The sequence below is a fragment of the Heterocephalus glaber genome, unplaced genomic scaffold, assembly GCF_053883595.1.
Source record: "Heterocephalus glaber isolate CG9 unplaced genomic scaffold, H.glaber_assembly_v1.0 deba00001572, whole genome shotgun sequence".
In the NCBI taxonomy this organism is placed as follows: domain Eukaryota; kingdom Metazoa; phylum Chordata; class Mammalia; order Rodentia; family Bathyergidae; genus Heterocephalus; species Heterocephalus glaber.
This window is the reverse complement of record NW_028258357.1, coordinates 2,260,616-2,281,032: the sequence shown is the minus strand read 5'-3', so window position 1 is coordinate 2,281,032 and position 20,417 is coordinate 2,260,616. Positions and strand designations below refer to the sequence as shown.

Below are 20,417 nucleotides of genomic sequence, written 5' to 3'. Positions count from 1 at the left end.
ATTTAAACTATTGTGAACAAAAAAAACCCACTTTTTTAAACTTTCTCTCCTCCCTTGTCAAAATGCTTATGTTTTCTGTTCCATATGAAAACTGCACTAGTATGTTTTCTCTCCTTCATTAACCCTTTCCTCAGCTGCTAACTACAGACAGCTCAAGAAACATGGAAGTAAAAGGCACTGCTGAAGAGTAACTTTTATTTACCAGAAACTAGAAGAGGAGGAGAGATTACAGCTATTTACTAGAAGGTACACAGATTAAACCCAATGACTTCTGTGTCCTTTCAAATTAACTTCATTTAGAAAACCTCTCATTAAATGTAATCTAATTTAAATGTGTATCCAAACCACTTACACAGTATTTGTTACTACTCTCCTGAAGAGCAATTAGTTCTATTGTTGCCTTCCTTTCCTGATCTGCTTGCAGCCAAAACACAGCAGAAGAGAGAAACATTTATTAAATCATCTTGTTCTGAGTTTTCTATGCTCAAATAAAATCTTTTTCCCCCAACTTGGTCATTTGTTATTAGATGAGACAAACCAAAAATTAAAGCTTTACTCATGAGTCATATACTAAATGACATGTGAAGATATTCAATACTAGTTATCAAGAAAACGCAAATCAAAGCCTCAATGAGATATCATTTCATACCCACTAGGAAGGAAATCAAAAGAATGATAGTAACAAGTGTTGGTGAAGATATGGAGGAAAGGAAAACCTAATAAACTGCAGGTGGTGAGCAAGGAGAGAAGAAATAAAGGCAGGTAGAAAGGAGACTATATAAAGGATAGTGTAGTAAACTTATGAGTAAAGGGAAGAGTCCAATTGATAAGAATTGAAATAAGAATAGACATTCCTAATGGGAGGGAGGTATAGTCACTCCCTACTAAGCTCCTGAGTTTTGAGGAACTTAAAATGCAAAATAACCATTTTTTTTCTCTAAAGTCCTTTATCTTTAAACTCCACTGCTGAAGAACTGGGTTTGATACTCTCAGTTCCAACTGATCATCTTTAAATCCACAGACCCACCTATGATAGGTGGCCATGAAACAACTAAGCAATTCCTGAGCTCTGCTTGTCTATAAGTGGCTCTGGATCAAGGGGCCATGTGGCCACCTACTCAGGACCATTCCTCGAAATCTAGGAGCCATTCTTCTTCATATTTCCAGTAAAAACTCTCCTAACCTCTTACTGTGGTTCACAACTTTATTCCTCAATGTTTGGGGAACCGTAAGTGCTGTACATACAATAATAAGACAAAAAAATCATAATTTAAAACTTATACCTTTAAGAAGACTGTCACTTCACAATACAAAGTTACGCGAGGTTATCCACATCTGTACTGTCTAGATTCATTCTTCTAGCTCCATTACACTCAAAATCCCTTAAAGATATTTTAAGTCCATAAATTAGCTTAGTTGACAAGGTAACTGGCAGAAAACAGACCTTAAGAAATAAAATTGACTATGCAAATTAAAACAACACTGAGATTCCACCTCATTCCAGAAAGAATGATGATCATCAAGAAATCAACCAATCATAAGTGCTGGCGAGGCTGTTGGGAGAACCCTTCTCCATTGTTGGTGGGAGCATAAATAGGTACAACCACTATGGAAATCAGCATGGAGATTCCTCAAAAAAACATAAAACTAGTGGTTCCATTTGACCCAGCTATCCACCTTGTACATATCTTCCCAAAAGAGTTAAAGATATCGTATTACATTGATACCTGCATACCCATGCTTACAGCAGCACAATTCAGACTAGCTAAATCTTGAGGCAGCCTATATGCCTATCAACAGATGAATGGATAAAGAAAATGTAGTATTTATATACTCTGCCATAAAGAAGGATAAACTTGGTGCATTTTTAGGTACATGAATGGACCTTGAGACCATAATCTTAGTGAGATAAATCAGGAATAGAAGTTTAAATATCACATTACTTTGCTTGTGTGAGAAATCTGAAGTATAAATAAAGAACAGAATGGGGCAGAGATATTAGAAAATAGGAAGAACACGTTCAAACAGGAAGAGGAGTAAGAGTTGGGGGCCAGAAGGAAGAGAAAAAGGATTTGTGCAAACATGTACTAACAAAAAAAACTGAAGAGGAAAAAATAGTATTTTTTTAAGTGAAATGCAATTGACTAGGCCTGATCCTTTCACCTGTGAAACAACCCATCATCTCTATTCATGCTCATGTACGGGCCATCACTTCTATCTTGTAAACCAAGCCCTCTACAGATTCTACTCCCAAAAACACATAAATATTCCCAACTCCTAACTATAGCGTGCCTGTCTCTGGGGACCCCCACTGTATTCTTGGAGTATATACTTTAAAACTCTGTGTAATAAATTCTTTATACCTTTTACTGATGCATGCAGAAAATTCTTTTTCCTCAATGAAATTCAGTGAGCCTGCAAACTTTCCCTTAGGAGAGGTTGAGTCAAGGTTCCCATCTCTGCTATGGACCCTGCCTTGGACCCTGTCTAGTGAGAATGAGAATGTACAATGGTGCTTCCACTTTGGGAAATACCCTAGACACTGAACGTATCATCAGCAATTCTACTCCTACATATAAAATCCCAAAATACTGAAAATAAATAATCCAAGGAAAACTTTTGCACAGCAGTACTCTCCACAAAAGCTAAAGGAACACTATTCATAATCAAAATCCACAATTTCTACATGAGAATTTAAAAAGTTGCCCCAAACTTCCTTGAGTTCTACTAACAAATGTTGGTCCTTCAACTGGCAAATGGATAAGCAAACTCTGGACTCTCTATACAATGAAATTTCATCTGGCCACAAAAAGTAATGAAGTACTGATGCACAGTGTAGCATGATGAACCTTGAAAACATTCTGTTAAATTAGAGAAGCCAGTCATGAAAGATCATGCATTACATAGTTCCACTTAGATTAATAGTTCAGAACAGGCAAATCCATTCACAAAGTGTGTTAGTGCTTGCATAGGGCTGGGGGAATGAGGGCAAAGAAAGGTGACAGCTAAAGGATATGGGAATTCTTTTTGTTTTGTTTTGGGGTTTTTTGGTACCAGGGATCGAACTCGGGTCCTTGCGCTTGTGCAGCAGGCAGCAAAACCACTGAGCTAAATCCCTGGCCCGGGAATTCTTTTAGAAGTGATTAAAATGTTCTAATCATTGTGATGACAGACATAGATCAGTTAATACACTAAAAACCACTGAACTGTACAGTTTAAATGAATTAATTCTATATGTGAATCATCTTGACAAAATAAAGTTTCGGTGAACAACAAAAATACTAGTAAAAAACACCATTTACCTAGCCTATTCTATTTGCAAAGACTTTACATACCTGACCTTAAACACTTGTAGCATACAGACATCATTGTTTTCACTATGCAGCTAAATAAGAGTCTAACAGATTGCATAAATTGCCCATGGTCACAGAGTCAGAAAACCAACTGCTTTCAAACATGTACCCAAAGTTGCCTGGAGCCAAAGTTGTGCTCTTTCAACCTATATTATGACATCATAACAAACAAGATTCAAAGAATCATGAATTCTCAGGCATATGCCCAAAGGAAACTACTATATCAGTAGTTAGGTTTAAGAGCATGAGTAATTTGGGTATAAGGAAGAAGTATTTGGCCAAGGTTACTGTACCTACATTGCACGATATAGTCACTCATTTGTTGAACAGATATTTTCCAAGAGTCTACTGTACAAAGTAGAGAGCTGGCTGTTTAAAAATGTTTTAAGTGATTGCTTTATTCATCTTCAGTCTTTGCTTATTTATACTGTTTCTGCATTTTGTGACTGGGGCTTATTTAAAATATAATCAGCAAAAAGCTGTAGAAATGTGTGAAGCTCTACATAATAGCGCTCAGTGTTCTCAATATTTACATTAAAAGGGGCAAGTGCTACTTCCTTTTTGTACTCACCAAGATTAAATTCATTAGAATCAGAAATGGGCATGAATATGGTATTTGCAGGTCTAATTCCATGGTTTATATGCTTTATCCACTTATGTGGATTCACAATTTTATGAGAATTTTAAAAGTTGCTCTAAACTTCCTTGAATTCTACAGAACAGTTTCAACTTCCACTTTCCTACGAAGGGTTAAATCTCCATAAAGTAAAATAGTCAAAAATAACTGCAAGGGCAGATCCCTTTAGAAGTACTCATTGAACTATATAAAATTGCTGATCTTTGCCCATTCCTGACAGACCAAAAAGGCAATGTCACTCTCCACATATGAGAAATGAACATTTTCTGAACTTAGATTTAACATTCAGATGATTAGTCAACCCTTGATCTTCGAAATATTTCAAAAGCTGTAGAATCAGGACCAGGGCCCAAGGTTCAAATCTGGATGCTGTCACTAGATTTGTGAGCTGAGCTGCTTCCTTTGTGAAACCTGGAAATTAAAACCTCTGCCGGATTCACAAGGTGGTTTTCTGGATCTAACTGGTATAACTTAAGATTCATAAATTCCAAGCATTAGATAATATTAGTTTAGTTCTTGCTTAGTTTTGCAATTTCCACAATACCCTGCAATGTGGAAGAGCAATGGAACCATTTTGGGGGTTTTCTTTTTTAACTGCATCAGATGAAGTTTAAAATCAAACTCCACCAGAACTGAGTCTGTGTCCTAGGAGATGCTGCCTACCTGTTTCTGAAGCTGCCTCATCTATAAAACTGGTAATGAATTGAGAATCCACTCTTTCACTCCTGCTAATTGGTTCCATGCAGACATGTAAGCCCTCCATTGCCAAATCGTTTAAAAAATAATTTTTTAAGGAAAAAAGATAGAAATATGAATCAGAAAATAAAATCTCCTTATATAAATCAGAAAGTAAAATCTCCTTATTTTCAGGAAACTAGCTGCGAATGTGTTGGCTACTGTTTTTATTTTGTTCTGTTTTGCCTGTTTTGTTTTTTTTAACAACACAATTTAGGATAAATTAAAAATGGGGCTGCCAATGTGTAACTTCAAACCTAGCAAAATGCCTGACACACGGTCACACGGTGCTGAACAATTTAATGAGTGGATATCCTCTAGATGATGAACGGGGAACCTCGAAGATTTCAAAATATTTTGTGTAGTTCATTTCCTGCTTTGCATTTTCAATTGTTCCCAGTGTTTGAAAGAGTTGCTTTTTATTTGTTCAACTTAGAAGCCCAAGATAAGCCTCTTACAGTACATAATATATGAATTATCCTTCACCTGCTACTCCTTCAAGTAAAATCAACAAACAGATAATAAATTTGTCTTGGGGGAAGGTTCACAAGATGATTAGGAATTTTATGATCCCTGAGCTGCTGGAAAGACCTCCATTTCCAGGTACTCAAGGGTAGAGCTGATATACTTCTCCTTAGTATCCCAAGCAGCCTAAATGACTCTACCAGCTTCCACCCTAGGATTTGTGAAGCCATAGGTGTGAAGATGTTTATTTCTGTTATGTGTGGTGCAGGAGTATTATCACCTCTCTCTACATGTTTCCACCTCACTGCCAAACCCTGTCCCTGCAAATTGCAAAAAGGGCAACACTGGTGTGTTAGGAGCAGAAAAGACTCCTGGGCATATTTCAATACTTTCAGTCTCGATTTTATGTGTCACTCTTCACATTTTCTATTTAATGAATGATGTAACACATGGGACTGTCACACAGTCTTGGACACACTCTTATATACCTGGATTCAGTGATAAGTCCAGGCCTCGACATAGGTCTGTCCCAACACTTAAAAGATGTCTAGAAACAACGTACCCAATTCTAAAGCATCCCAATGTGCATCCCTTCAACATGTGACAAATGTCCACTAACTCTAATAATAGCATCACCAGCAAATTCTCTGATCACACAACAAAGAACAGATGTTTTAAAAAGCTTGTTCCTTAGAAAACAATCTTTAACATATCAATTGGCCAGGTTGGGGATTTAGCTCAGTGGCACCCTGCCTGCCTTGCAAGAGCGAGGTCCCGAGTTCGATGCCCGGTACCAAAAAAAAAAAAAAGTAAAACATATCAATTGGCCATTTTGTCCAAAGATATACCAGATTCATCAGAGATTTGCCAGAAAATTTACCGGGAAATCTAATTCATTTAACAAAAAGAAATTATGTGAAAATCAAGTTTTTTTTAAAACCAAAACCAAAAGATAACAAATACTTCTTATCCTTCCAACTCAATTGTACACAATGGGATAATCTAATATACTACTTCCTAATGAAAAAAACAAAAGTAAATAATGACATGACCGGATTTAGGGTGGATGACAGGAGAGAAGCAAATATTTGCTTTTGTTCTCATTATTACCTGGCTTTTCCATAGTTCCACAGTCAAAGGGCAACACTTCCATTAACTGCAATGAAATGTTAATTATTCTACGAGGTTGTTCTCTACCTACATTCAAGTTCCAGGAATCAAGAAAGAAACTTACAACTACTTAATGGAAGAGCAATCCCAGTAAAGGTCTTCCCTTTTCTCTATGACAAAAGACTCAGAGACCCACTGAAGTCTTTCCTAATACCTAATTTTAAAATTTGAGTTACTTGACATTGTCTTAATTACCTTTTTAAAAATTTCCATTCTTGGGCTGGGTATTTAGCTCAGTGGTTCTGCCGCCTGCCTTGCAAGCAAAAAAGACCTGAGTTTGATCCCTGGTACAAAAAAAAAAAAAAATTCCATTCTTTAGGGCAGGGATTTAGCTCAGTGGTTCTGCCACCTGCCTCGCAAGTGTAAGGTCACAAGTTTGATCCCCGGTACCAAAAAAAAAAAATTTCATTCTTTAACTTCTGAATACAAGAAAAAGGAGGAAGGAACAAAGGAAAGTGACGGAGACCAAAGCCAGCTGAACCATATGACACATTCCAATGAAAAGAACAAACTGCAAGGTGCAAGAGGCAACAGGAAAATGCTTCACGGATTGCAATTAAGCAACAGCTAAAAGACTAGCATTAAAAAAAAAAGACACAAACATCTTAAAAAATAAAAAACAATTTAAAGTGCAAATATACAATATTCAGGGCACCTTTTTGACAAGGAAGCATTAATGTGCCTTGCTATATTTAAAAGCATTTTTTATTTCAGTCCAGTGAAAACTACAGCTAAAATAAATTACTATTATAAGGATTCCAACTCCAAACATTTTCATTTGTTTGCAACTTTACTGAGGTTTATTTTACATACCATAAAATTCACCCATTTCGAGTATATGACTCAATGATTTTTTAGTAAATTTACCCAGTGGTATAAACATAACCATAAATCAGCTTTACAATATTTTTATCATCCTAATAAGATCCCTGATGTTCACTTTCATTAATCTCAGCCAGGCACTAGTCAATCTATTTTCTGCCCCCATAATGGGTGACTCTTTTGGAATTGTCTTTGCAAGTTTTATTCCCTGTTTCCTTCTACAAGATTGCTGCTCCTCCTCAATTTTTTGTACTCCCTCTCTTGTGCCCAGCATTCTAAATTTTAAAGAAGAGCCCCACCTAAACAGTTCTAACTAATCTTACTTTAGCTTTCCAGGACCCAGAACACCTGGCAGCCTTTGCAACACCTTTCCAAGTCTTTAGACCTAACACAGAGCATGGAAAGTGACCTGAGGTTAAACTCACAGAAAGAGAATGTCTGTTTGAGAGAACAGCAGAAGCCAGGTTGAGAAAGCTAAGGTCCACCAATGTTCTAAAGATGAGGAAAAGGGGAAAAAGAGGGGGAAAAAAAGAGGGAAAAAAAAGGAGGAAACGGGGCCTTGCATGAGGAAGACCTCCTCAGTGTGGATTTTCTCTGCTCTGCGCCTCCTTTCCCTCCTTATTACAAAAATTCTTTGTTCCCCTGACCTCCCAAGATGAACATTTAAGGCAACAGCCCCTCTACCACCTCCATTATTGGCATTCCCATTCCAGGCAGCCTGAACTTACTCCACTAACATCTCTAGAGATTTGCCCTTTGGGGAGGGAATTTCATACAACTGGACTCATACAATACTTAACATTCTCAATATGTAACTCCAGAGAAATCACTTTATAGGGCTTACGTTCCCTCACAATAATTGTACCCACACCTCACAAAACTACTACAAGAAGTAAATGCGATGATTCATACAAAGCGCTCAGAATCTTGGCTGGTACATGCCAAGTGCACCATAAAATACACAGAAAGTGGTTAAGACAACTAACACTTTTTGCTTATAACTCTAGCATGGTTTCAGGGCCACTAGAGCTTCAAATTGAACACATCCAAAAACAACCTATGTATCTACCACCTTAAAACTACTCTCTTCTCTATTTTTTAACATGAAAAATACCTTTGTGTACCACAGAGCATCTAGGTTATCTGAAATGATGGTAAATCCTAAATTCTTTCTTACTTATGCTTATATGCAGTCAGCAGGTCCTACAGAGTCAAGCTCTTTACTCCCGTCAATTTGCCTCTTTCTCTTCTCTCCTCTGCTTTAGTTACAGTTGTTAGTATTTTCTTCTGACTTAGTGGAAAGCATCTTACCTAATCTCCCTACCTCTAATCTATCTATCCTATTTCTGTCAGAGGACTCTAAAATTAAGACTCATTAGTTCCTTCTCAGTCAAATGCTTCCCATACCTTTCAGTTTAACTCCTTAGCTTAACACAACAGCCCATCATGAATTGATTTTTACCCAACTCTGTGTGTTTCCATCTCTGGCCTGTCTCCAAACACACCTTTGGCACTGGCCACTCTGAATGACTTGCACTTTTCTCAATGTGTGAGCCACTCTTAGTGTTCCTGACAACCTGGTTAACTCAGGACATTTATGACACTACCGCTTGCCTTTCGGGTCTTACTTAGCTCGATTACCACTCTGCTTATCAGGCTCCTTGGACCACCTGGATTGATTTGGGGGATCTCTCCTCTGTGCAAAGCTCTCACAGTGCCATCAGCTCAGTGAGGAGACTCCCCCAGAGCCCAAGTTCAGCATCAGCTGTAGGTAGAGGGCACAGAAGGAAGGAGGGGTCCAGAGAAGAAATGGGGAGAGGAAGATGGGAAAGGACAGGAAAGAGGAGGCAAAAGGAAAGAAGCCAAGGAGGAGTACTCTTGGGGAACACAGGGTGACAGAACAAAGAGGGACAAGGGACGGGACTCAGGTCTCTGAAAGAAGACTTTCCTTTGGGCAAGAGTTTTTGATAAAAATGTGAACCCTTCCTTTTACTCCTATGCGTGATGATAATCATATAATTTTCTTTGTATTCTGATTCTGAAACATTACCATTCAGTGACTCTAGCTCTAAAGTGGAAGAAAAATTTACATACTTCCATCTGTTGGAGACAACATTTCATTTCCTTTCTAAAGCATTCTCCACATTTACTGTCAATCAACCATAAGTTACTTTTCAAGTTTTCCATCTGTTTTCGTTTTTTTTTTTTCTTTCATCAAAATCTGCAGAAAACTAGACTTATTTCAGTATTTTATGAACACCAAAGATATTTAGGTAAAAGAATCAGTTAAAGGGCCGGGGATTTAGCTCAGTGGTTCCGCCACCTGCCTCGCAAGTTCAAGGAACAAAGTTCGATCTCTGGTACCAAAAAAAAAAAAAAAAGAATCAGTTAAAAAGAGGTATTGGAAATCATCCTAATCAGTGGTTTCCAACTTTTTCTCTATAGAGCCTTGTTAGTTTGTGTCTAGATGTCACATACCTGCCCCCCCAAAGCCTGGCGCCGTCATAGGTGGTGCTTTTTCAGAGATAGCTGGATCTACAGTATGTGACTCTAGGATTGATTCATGGTGCAGTGCTAGGCTCAAGGGCACTAGGATTAAGGGTGTGAGCACTACCTGTCCTAAGTACCCTAGAGAAGATATAAGGGATAGAAAGAGGTGTGGTCATCCTTTGCTAATTTTGCTGTCTTTTGCTTGCCATGAATTGCTTCTCCTCTGGGATGCCTGTCTACCACGCCCCTCTGCCATGCCACCCTGCCTTGGAGCCAGCTGATTATGGACTGAAACCTCTATAAACTGTCAGCTAAACCTTTACTCCCTCAATGTTGGGTGTCAGGTATTTTTTCTCAGCAATGAGAAAAGTAACTAAGATACCCTATTAAGTGTACACATATCTCCCATCTAACTCAAGGCTTGACCCTTTTTTTGGGCGGGGGGGGGGTTACAGGAAATTGAGCCCAGGGTCTTTCCACTGAGCTACAGCTTCAGCCTTTTATTTTTTATTTTGAGTCAGGGTCAGGCCCAGGCTAGGCTCAAATTTATGATCTTTCACTAAGTACTAGATCACAGGTACGTACCAACAAGCACAGCTAGGCCTGGCTTCCAACTAATAACTTTATTTTTGTACAAACAGTCAAAAGTGAAGGCTACCAATCAGATTTTCTACCCAATGTTTAGATCCTTTAATTTATATATTTATTTACCAATACCTAAAATAAAACAAACATAATCCCAACATTTTATTAGTCTAAGTAACCCTATATCAGATAATTTGTGTTTTCAAGGAAGCTAATGGTGATATCTGACCTTCCCATACCCTTCTCAGACTCCAAACTGCTGACCTCAGCCAAACTCCTCAGGGTTACAGCAGTGAAAGTCCTGGAAATCTTTCACGCGTACAGTCATAATGACCCTGATTCTCTATGTTGTTTCTTCTATCTTGCCTACCAGAGCTTCTCATCCTGAGTTTCACAGGAAGAATTCAAAAAGTTCATGAACTTGGGGGGAAAAAAAGGTGTATTTTATTTTCGTTATTCTCTAAGAAAACTCAGCACTACGTGCAATTCTGAATGAAGGCAACGAACCATGGCAGTGACTCTGACACCAGTAAGAACCATAAATACTTATCAGTACAGCTGCTACAAATTTCTTAAAAAAACCACTGCATTTATGACTACTTTGATACTATGGAAACCAATGGACTAACTACTACGTTTTGTTATTGAATGGATTAGTAACGAAGGATATATTATTATATAGTAAATTGAAGTTTTAGTATTTTGATAAATGTATTTCAACATTGACTTCTATGTCTTTATTTTTATACATTTAAAATATTCTGGGGAAGAAGTTCATAGATTTTACTAGATGGCCAAAAGGATTCATGATTTTAAAAAATACTGTCTTGAAAGCAGAAGTTCACTTAGATTCATTTCTGTGCACCCCACAAAAACAAGCTGGATAATACTAAGGAAATACTTGCTTGAGTAAATGTGCAAGCTCATAAGGTTATATGGTGGAGGAAAAGACAGCATTCAAACTTAGATCTCTTTAGTACTCCTCCAGCCAAGCATTTTTTATGGAGCAGAGTCAGAACCCTGAGCTTGAGAGCCAGACACAACTAGGTTTAAATACGATTCATCATTTAATGGCCCAATGACTTTAGGCAAGTTACTGTGAACCTCACAGGACTTTTCTTCTTATTCCCAAAAGGCTAATAATAATAAATGCTGTATTGGAGTAAAAGAATTAATTAAAATAAAATATCTAAAGTACTTAAACTATTTTGTATGTGATTAATTATAATCTACTTTGTGCCTTGGGGGGGTGGTCCTGGGACTTAACCTCAGCCTTGCACTGAAACCACACCCCAACCCTTCTTGTGTTTTGACACATTTAAGACAGAGTTTCCCTAAATTTCCCAGACTTGAACTTTCAAGATCCTCGTGTCTAATGAGAATGCTCCCAAGTAGTTGGGATTACAGGCATTTGTGCCTAAATATTTTTTCAGATTTTCTTTTATTTGCCAGGGATGGTGGCACACACCTATAATCCCAGCACTTGGGATTCTGGGGCAAGAGATCGGGGAGTCCTTAGGACAGCCTGGGCTGAGCTACAAAGACTCTCTCCAAACTAAATAAACAGTGGTATCTCAGTTCATGAACTTAATTCTCTTTATGATTCTGGTTGCAAACTAGATTGGACAAGAACCAAATCAAATTTTCCCATAAGGTCATCATTGAACTTAACCATTGAATTTGATTCGGTTCTCGTCCAATTCCCATCTTTGAACCCAGTATTAAGTACTTCCTCCTGCCCGCCATTATCTGCTATCATCCTGAGCAAATTTCTTTCTCCTACCATTCTTCAGGCTGAGGACACATGAGTGACTTGCAAATCAATTTTGAAGTCTCCGCCATTCCAACAACCTGATCCTGAAGGAAGGCCTGGTCACTGACCTAACTCCATTCTGTCTCCCTGGCTCCATCGTTCCTCTCTCACTTTTTGTTTCCCTTTTGAGTTCTTCTGAGAGTTCTCTTCTACAGTCACCTGGGCTCTCCGGCAGAACAGGTCAGATGGATAAACATTTTGTCAGAAGAGTGGATACTATGTCCCAGATAAGCAACGTCCTCATTGGACAAGGGCTCCCCTGACCAATCCTGAGATAATGATCAACTACCCCACATCCTAACTAAGATTACTTGTTTAGCCAGCAATGCAAATCCACAGCCTTTCCCTATCATTCCCTTTCTAAAAGGCTTCAAAGTCCTTTTCAGCCCATCCAAGGTGCATCTTAGGTCATTCACTGAAGCCACACTGATTAAAGCTCCTTTCCTCTCCTTCAACCCATTCACCTCTTTCACTGGGATGGATGGCTGAGCCTAGCCCTTTGGACTCCCAGAGCCAACACTTTTACCCTAAAAGTCCGTGACAATAATACTGCTTCCCTGAATCCTTTTCCAATCCCTCTAATGGTAATCATTCTTTCATGTAATTCTTGTAATCAGTCTTATAATTCTCTTACCAGTTAAGTATTCATTCATGTAAGAAACCAAAATACATGATTTTTATCCAGCAAGTATATGGGTCTTTTTGAGACCATATGATTTATCATTTGCATAACATTCCACAAACAGAGTGCCTCACACATTAGATGAGAAATAAAAATACTCCTATATAAAACTAAATTGGATTTCATGCTCATAATGACCACATAAGATCAGGAATTATTATGTTCTCCACAGATATGCAAACCAAGTTCAGACAAGTCAGTAACTTGCCCCTGAGAATAATGCAAGAAAGTGCAAAATTGGAGAATAAACCGAAGGATATTCACTAGTTAACGATCCACTGCACACAATGTCTCTTTTTAAAAAACAGCCTATTTTCTCAAAGTCTTACTCCTTGTAGAAGGAAAATACACAATTTTTACAATAATTTTCTTAATACCATCTTAATTTAACACACACATAATTATCATAATATATTGAGATCTTTACTTAGATCAAAAGTAAACTGGAAATGCCCAGTGATGGAAGTACTGAGCTATTTTGGAGAGAAAGCAGCACCCTCAACAAAGCAACAACCAAAGCCTATGCCTGTTTCCAGCAATCACCCTGGATAAGAAATAGAAATTGTGGCTAGGTCTAAAGAGGGACAACAAAAAAGGGTGATTGTCATGTATCTCGAACCTTTGTAGGAAAAAATGGAGCATCCATGTTAAAAGCCATGATTTCCTTTATGACAGCTCAAAATGGTCACTGTGATTTAAAAGCACAGCCAATATAATGCTGGGTTCAGATGTGGACCTGTGCCCAAGGGAAACGGTGTCACAATTGGTCACAGCACCAAGAGCATCCAGCAAAACCTACAAACCTCAAACGTGAGTTGGGGGGGAAACTTCATAAACAGTGATTTTATAGATATGACTTTAACAGAACACATTTTCCTATTACTCCCATAAAGCATTTTACTGATATGGAAGTATCTCCAAGCCTTACATAAGTGCTTCCTGGACGCATGCACATATCACCACATCTTTAGCTCCTAGCAACATCAGAAATTCACAACTTGCAAATGGAAAAAAAAAAAAGAACTACAGAATTACATCAGGCTGAATACCACCAAGAACAAATTTACTACCTCTGTGTTATTTGTAAATTGATTATTTCTTCTTTGACTATGCCAAGTACAGAATTACATGTAAAGGCATGAATACTAACTGCATCTACTCATAAAATTTAATGTGAGAATGGAACGTTCCCCAAACTTAGAATATTATGGTAGCCTTTAAATAGTAATTATATGTTGGATTTAATGTCTCTACTTTAATTTTTTAATTGAATTTATTACCTCTAGGTCAAAAGCTCACTACTTAAAAGTCTGCTTTTATAGATATTATTTATGAATTAAGAATATTTAATAGGCTTTTCTTAAAATATTAGATGGTTTATTCTAGTTTCATCTTTAAGTAGAACAGGTAGGATTTAGCTAAAATATATACCATTTACTTGCTGGTCTTACAATTTCATGTGTACACAAAATTAGTTATTTTTCAAATTCGCTATTGCAAATCATATCCAAGGCAGCATTTTCCACTGTGAGGATTAATCCACACACTATTTAAAATCCGCAAAGCAACATCTGAGCTACAAAATTTTAGAGGCCAGATGCTACTGCTTTGCAAATCTTCTATTTCTAGCTACGTAAGTCAGCAACATTCCTGAAAACATAAAAATCAAGATAGAATTCTACAACAGACAATGTGTCCTGAAACTCATCTTTCTACCTGAGGACAACCATGTCCAAGCTGCAGCCATCTGAAAAACGGGGACTCTCAGAGTATGGAGGATGACAAGCTAGACCAAAGCAAAAGTAGATTTTTTCCTTCCCAAGGAAGGGAGGTGGGGAGGCACCATCCTATCATGGCAGTAATTATTGACGTGGTTTTCAAGGATCCCTCCTGGGTAGCCCAATGAACAAAAAAGCATCAAGACCAGGCTGTCAACAAACAAGTGGTGACCTGGAGTCACACGCTGCAGGTGTCAAAACCTGAATCACAGAAAATCAGGACCAGTGGGCAGACCACATGAGAAAATGGATACCAGAAGAATGCCAAACAGCTGTTTAGCTCAGAGCTAAAGTAAGACAGATACCCACGGGGAGGTCAAGCAAAACACTTGGAGAGCACACTGAAACACAGCCTGAAACAATGTAACAAAGCAGCAGACAGCTGGGAAACAACTGCCTTGGAAACACAGGCTTGCAGCTAGAGGCAGGGGGCCCAGGTTAACAAACAGCCACGTAAGCATCCTAGAGGCAGCCACTCTGGAAGCAACAGCAGGCACTTCCTGCAGGCCAAACAGGACTGCCAGGACCTCCGATGGGACCCCCCCCCACACACACACAAAGGCTTACTTAAAAGTGCCACCAAAACCACTGCTCAGCAACACACTCAGATCAAAGGATTCCTTGGGACAACACCTGTGGCAATCATAATAGCATGGGGTCCTTGCCATCTAGTCACTCACTGCTATCCTGGTCTCCCAGGCAGCACATTCACCAAATTTTTCAAAAATCACCAAATAGTGAGGGAGAGAGAAGTCAGTAAAATTTTACCTCTGTAAGTCTAACTTTGAGCCTTAATGTCTAACAATTACTTCGTAGACCTGTGTTTTGCAGTTATGCTCTAGGATCGGCTAAAACTGTCCAGATGTACTGTCAGGGAGCAGTAGGTTTGCCAGAAGAGTTTTAAAATGATGTATCTCCATTCAGATCAGGGATGGCCAAACTTTTCCAGTCAAGGCCCAGAAGATAAACATTTTAGGCTTCACAACTCCCAAGGGCTCTGTGGACATGCAGAGAGAAAACAAACACAGAGGATATATGAAGGAATGAATGGGTGCTTCTGTCTTTAAAAACAGACTGCAGGATGGATTTGGCTCACAAGGTGCCTTTATTTAGATAATCCAAAATACACACACACTCACCGAGATTTAGGAGTATTCTGCCTCACAGGTGGCTACCTTACAGCTGATATGGCTACATGATTTCTAACACCACTTTGGTGGTCAGTTGGCACCAAAACCACTATAGAAATTGTCAAGGGTTATGAGAATAGAAGTGGATTTCCTAATTTCATGAACCTCTCTGGATTTCTACCTTCTTCCAAAAGTAGTTGGCCCTTCCTTGTAAGAGAACCTTATGTCCTGTGGTGAACCTATCCCAGAGAGTATAATGTAGGCAATCCTGCCTTGGTCCTCCACTCTGGGTCAGGTGTTAGGTACGGTCTAGGTTTGGAGAGAGTATCCCCACCACTCCCATGCCAGCAACCAGGCTTCACAGAAGATGACCAAATGTAGAATAAACTCCTTCCTGGAGCATTTCTGAGAGAACCAGAAAAACTCTAGGTTGTCACTGACCCCAGTGACTACGACAGTCAGACATCAGGAAGTAGAAAGAAGAAAAATTCTCGCAGGTTGGTTAGAGATCTTTTGTTCAGACAAGCAAGAAGCTTCAAATTCTTTGAATAGGGCCTACATCACCACTGCAAAATGAACGTTGGTGTTACGCCAAAATGCCTATGTTAAGTCTTAAGGTCCAATGTGAAGACTGGAGAAAGAAGGTATTTGAGAAGTGATTACATCGCGAGGGCTCTGCATCAGCGCCCTACATGAGGACGCAGGAAAAAGATCGGCATCTGACCCTGACCCGGGGCCTCACCAGACACTGAATAAGCCAGGGCCCTGAACCTGGACTCCTGAGCCTCCAGAACTGTAAGAAATAAATATGTTGTTTCTAAGCCACCCAGTTTATGCTATTTTGTAACGGCAGCCCAAATGTACTAAGGTAGGGACTTATAATCAAGATTCCTTATTATCCAAGTATTATGTTAAAAAAATAAAGGTACAATGACAAAATGTTAGCACCAATTCAAAGAAGTGGAGATACAGGGATGCCGAACTCCGAAGCCACCACATTCGTGTCATGAGCAGATATGTTCTGACTCTTTGGCTTTCTTCTTACCCAGGAAGGAAAGGAGGCATGTCCTTGCATCTCTCCTCATCAAACCTGATTTCCCATGTTTTCCCTTTCTAATCCACTTATGAAAGACAGAAAGTTCATTATAGTCTTTAACCCTTCTCTCCCTTTAACCCTCTATATTTAGCTAATACCAAGGGAAGTAGACTTCTCTTCAACTTTCTATTTCTGATATATTCAAATTTGTTTCATGTCTGTTCCTCCCTTTTTTTAACCCTCATCACCACTGGGAATACAATTCTCCAATATAATTCCACATAACCTATGTAATCCTATATAGCCAGTATCATCCTGTAACAGCCAAGTTTCTGGTCTCTCTGCTTTGAATTTCACTCTACTGCAAACAATTCTTTAAATTTTATCATGGAACACAAGGCCCTTCTACCAATTTGCAATTTCATGTCTTCCCCGTCCCACACCCCATACCTCTAGACCTCTTCTCCAGACTTATGCTCTGCTTTGGGACAAAAAGTCTTTCTCTCCCTATACATTTTTTTCAAAACGTTTAGTCCTCCTTCTCTCTCATCCTTATTAAGCTAATTCATATCTATTATCCAAGAGACAGTTCAAGCAAAAGCTTCTCAAGGGCCTCCCTCTCTTTCCAGCTGGGTCAAGTGGCCCTCTTAGGTCCTCGCTTAGAATCACAAGCTTGTCTCTATTGTAGACTGTCTCCTTGGCTGTCTCCCCACCTGACTCTATGTTCTTTAAGATTACCATCTACGTCTTCAGCTGGGTCAGCGCCACTATATGTCACATGGTTCCCGATGCAGCTAAACATCTAAAAACACACGCTAGAGGAAAGAAGGAAGCGATAAGAACTGAAAGCATCCCCCCTACTGCTTTCTCTGGAGACAGAAAATTTTTAGGTAAGAAGGAATACTTCTAAATCAAAGCCCAATGCCTATTTGAGCTGATTTCCTGAATTTGAAATAAACCAAAATCAAATCACTCTCCTAAATCTTGAATAGAATTATCATATTTTTACACTATAATTTGCAAAATTAGACTACTTAAAATGGTAAACATATCCTTACTTTTCCTTTCTATCACTGCTACTGACAACAGCCGCTTCTGGCCCCTGAGATAAGTGCTCAGAATACGCACACCCACAAGAAAAACCTATCTAAATGCCATTACCAACTATCATTAAATCTTTTGAGTGACATGTGTATAAAGACAATTATCTCTTTATAGTTTTTGTTACTTCTTTAATTTCTGTTCTCCTTTTTCTAATACCAATGTTAACAGAAGAGACATTTGCTGGAGAATTGTGCCAATGAATTAGCAACAGTGATGTAATTTCATAGGACAAAAAAAAAAAAAATCCTCAAAAAAACAAATAATTTTAAGTCAAGAAAATTTTACAAAAGAAGCATTTACTAAAGATTCTGAGACTAACATTCCAGTTTTCAATAAAACTACAACTGCAGTGTTACGTATTTCTACAATTTCAGTCTACTCTGGTGAGCCTTTGGAACAAACAGCTTACACACATGCACAAAAGATTTCTTTAAATGTACTAAGTAAGATTCATGCACAGCATTTTCCTTATTTTTATATATACTTCCAAGATGCTTGAAGGAAAGAAAATTTGGGCCAAATTCTCATTTATATAGTTTATTAAGAAAAAGTTTAAAGTAAATAATAGTCTTATCACATCTCATGACTTACAGGAAATATTTGAACTCATTTCCAACAATCATCATAACTGATAACAGGTAAAGAAATATAAATAAAAATTTAACTTTAAGATTATGGTTTAGTACTAAAAATAATTTTAAACCAGGTGAGGAAGCACATGCGCCTATAATCTCAGCACTATGGGAGGATGAGGCAGAAGGACCACAAGTTCAAACCCAGCACAAACAGTTCAGTGATTTGTAACATTATGTCAAAATGTGAGGGCCTTAGATTCAAACCCCAGTACTGCAAATTAATTAACTAATTAATAAAACAGTACCAAGAGTCTACCTTAAGTCTATAATGCTTGTAGTATATTTGTGTCCTGTCTAATTTAGCATTAAACTTGCTGCCTCTCTTGGGGCTTCCATTAAAAATTAATTCTTAAAATTCAAATTCTATGTAAGCAAAGATGAGCAAATGGGTACTACTATAAAGACAGCTTTTTAAAAATGCAAACAAACTAGTACTTTATAATACATATCAACAAGTCAGCATGAAATTAAAATATATTAAAGAATTATTTAAAAGACCTACTTCCACAATCGCAGGTGAATTCAGAGAATTTCCAAGGTCTTGATTTCATGGAAAGAAACTTATTTGCTGCTCTGGTCCCATTTCACAAAGACACCAGTCAAACTCTCCATCTTCCACTGTAAGGTTTCTCTTCCTCCCCAAAGAAAAAGTCCATCCAAATATTCCCAGACTCACCCCTTCCTCTGTATCATTAAAAGTGGTGCATCATAAAGTAAAGAAGGGATGAAGTACTTAAATTAAACTTCTCTCAGTTTCACTGATGTTCATTTATAAAGATGTCATTCTTAACCTTGTCCCTCATAATAAATAATTATACCTCCTCATGCAACTCCAAACCCTGGAGAAATACAATCACATCTTTTGTTTGGTTCTGAAAATTAACTGTGGAGGCATGTTTAATAAAGTCTTGAATTACTGATTTCCTGTACCAATTTAAATTAATTCCACAAAGTTAAGAGTCATCTTGCAAAACCTACTTCTTGTCTGGCTTTAATAACTTAAAAACAGTATGAATGATTTTTTTTAAACCACTGGGATTATTAAAATTCTACGTGAATTTTCTCACCTGAATATTCTAAAAACCTTCCAAAGAACAGATGTACACTAGCGAAAACCAGGCTGCTTTCCAATAAGATCCAAAAGTGCTCTTCTTTTTAGGAGGTTGGCACTTGCTGTTAGAATTCAGTCTTCAACAGGTACAGAGTAAACATTCCAACTGAGAAGAAAGTAACACCTAAGAACTGAATGACAGTTGTGGGAGAGGGAAAATACCTTTGGTTGATAAGGCTTGTTGTGTTAATGTGCCTCATTTTCCACTGTATTTGTGGCAATATGGTCACTGTTTTAACTGAAGACATTATTAAGTGCTCCAAAGTAGCAAATTTCAAGATTACTACTCTAAGGAACTCAAACCTATCATTGCAAAACTGTACCCTACGATTTAAGCTGGAAGGGACTCCAGGGAATCATAGCTACACCCTAACTTTAAAGAGAAAGCTTCCTTTCTGTCATCACAACTACCCAGAAAACTAAGGCAAGAAGGCTGAAAGTTGGAGGCCAGCCTGGGCAACTTAAGGAGACTGAGTTTAAAAAAACAAAATAATAAAAAGGGCTAGGAGAGAGGTAGTAGTGGTACAAGCACTTGCCTACTAGCACTGCAAGTCCCTAGGTTCCATTGCTAGTACAGAAGAGGAAGGAGGAGAGAAAGGGGAGAAGAGGGACAGAACAGAAACTGCTAGTGTGGAGACTCTGGGCAGTGCTCAGAACCCAGCTCTGTTCTCAGGGGACAAGAGAGGTGAGCTAGTCCATATACAGTGAATGCCTGGGCAATTTAGAAATTTAATGAGGCCCTGTCTCAAAAACAAAAAAAGGAGTCTGGGCTCAAACTTTTGATCCTCCTACCTCAGCCTCCTAGAGTGCTGGATTGGTCGAGCATCTCCATAGCCAGCTACTTGCCGTGGACATTAAAAACACCAATTTT

General features: G+C 38.4%; 1 protein-coding gene across 5 annotated transcripts in view; it reads right to left on the bottom strand.

Annotated features, from left to right (window-relative positions):
• Positions 1 to 20,417, bottom strand: part of Tmtc2 (transmembrane O-mannosyltransferase targeting cadherins 2) — a 531,775-nt gene that overhangs the window by 361,977 nt on the left and 149,381 nt on the right. The window contains exon 1 of one of the 5 annotated variants that reach the window (XM_087192794.1): positions 12,139 to 19,475. The exons of the other annotated variants lie outside the window; for them this stretch is intronic. Coding sequence (XP_087048920.1) covers positions 12,139 to 12,167 — 29 coding nt within the window. The 5' untranslated portion in view covers positions 12,168 to 19,475. Of the gene's footprint in view, positions 1 to 12,138; positions 19,476 to 20,417 lie in introns of those variants that run through there. 5 annotated transcript variants of the gene reach the window in all.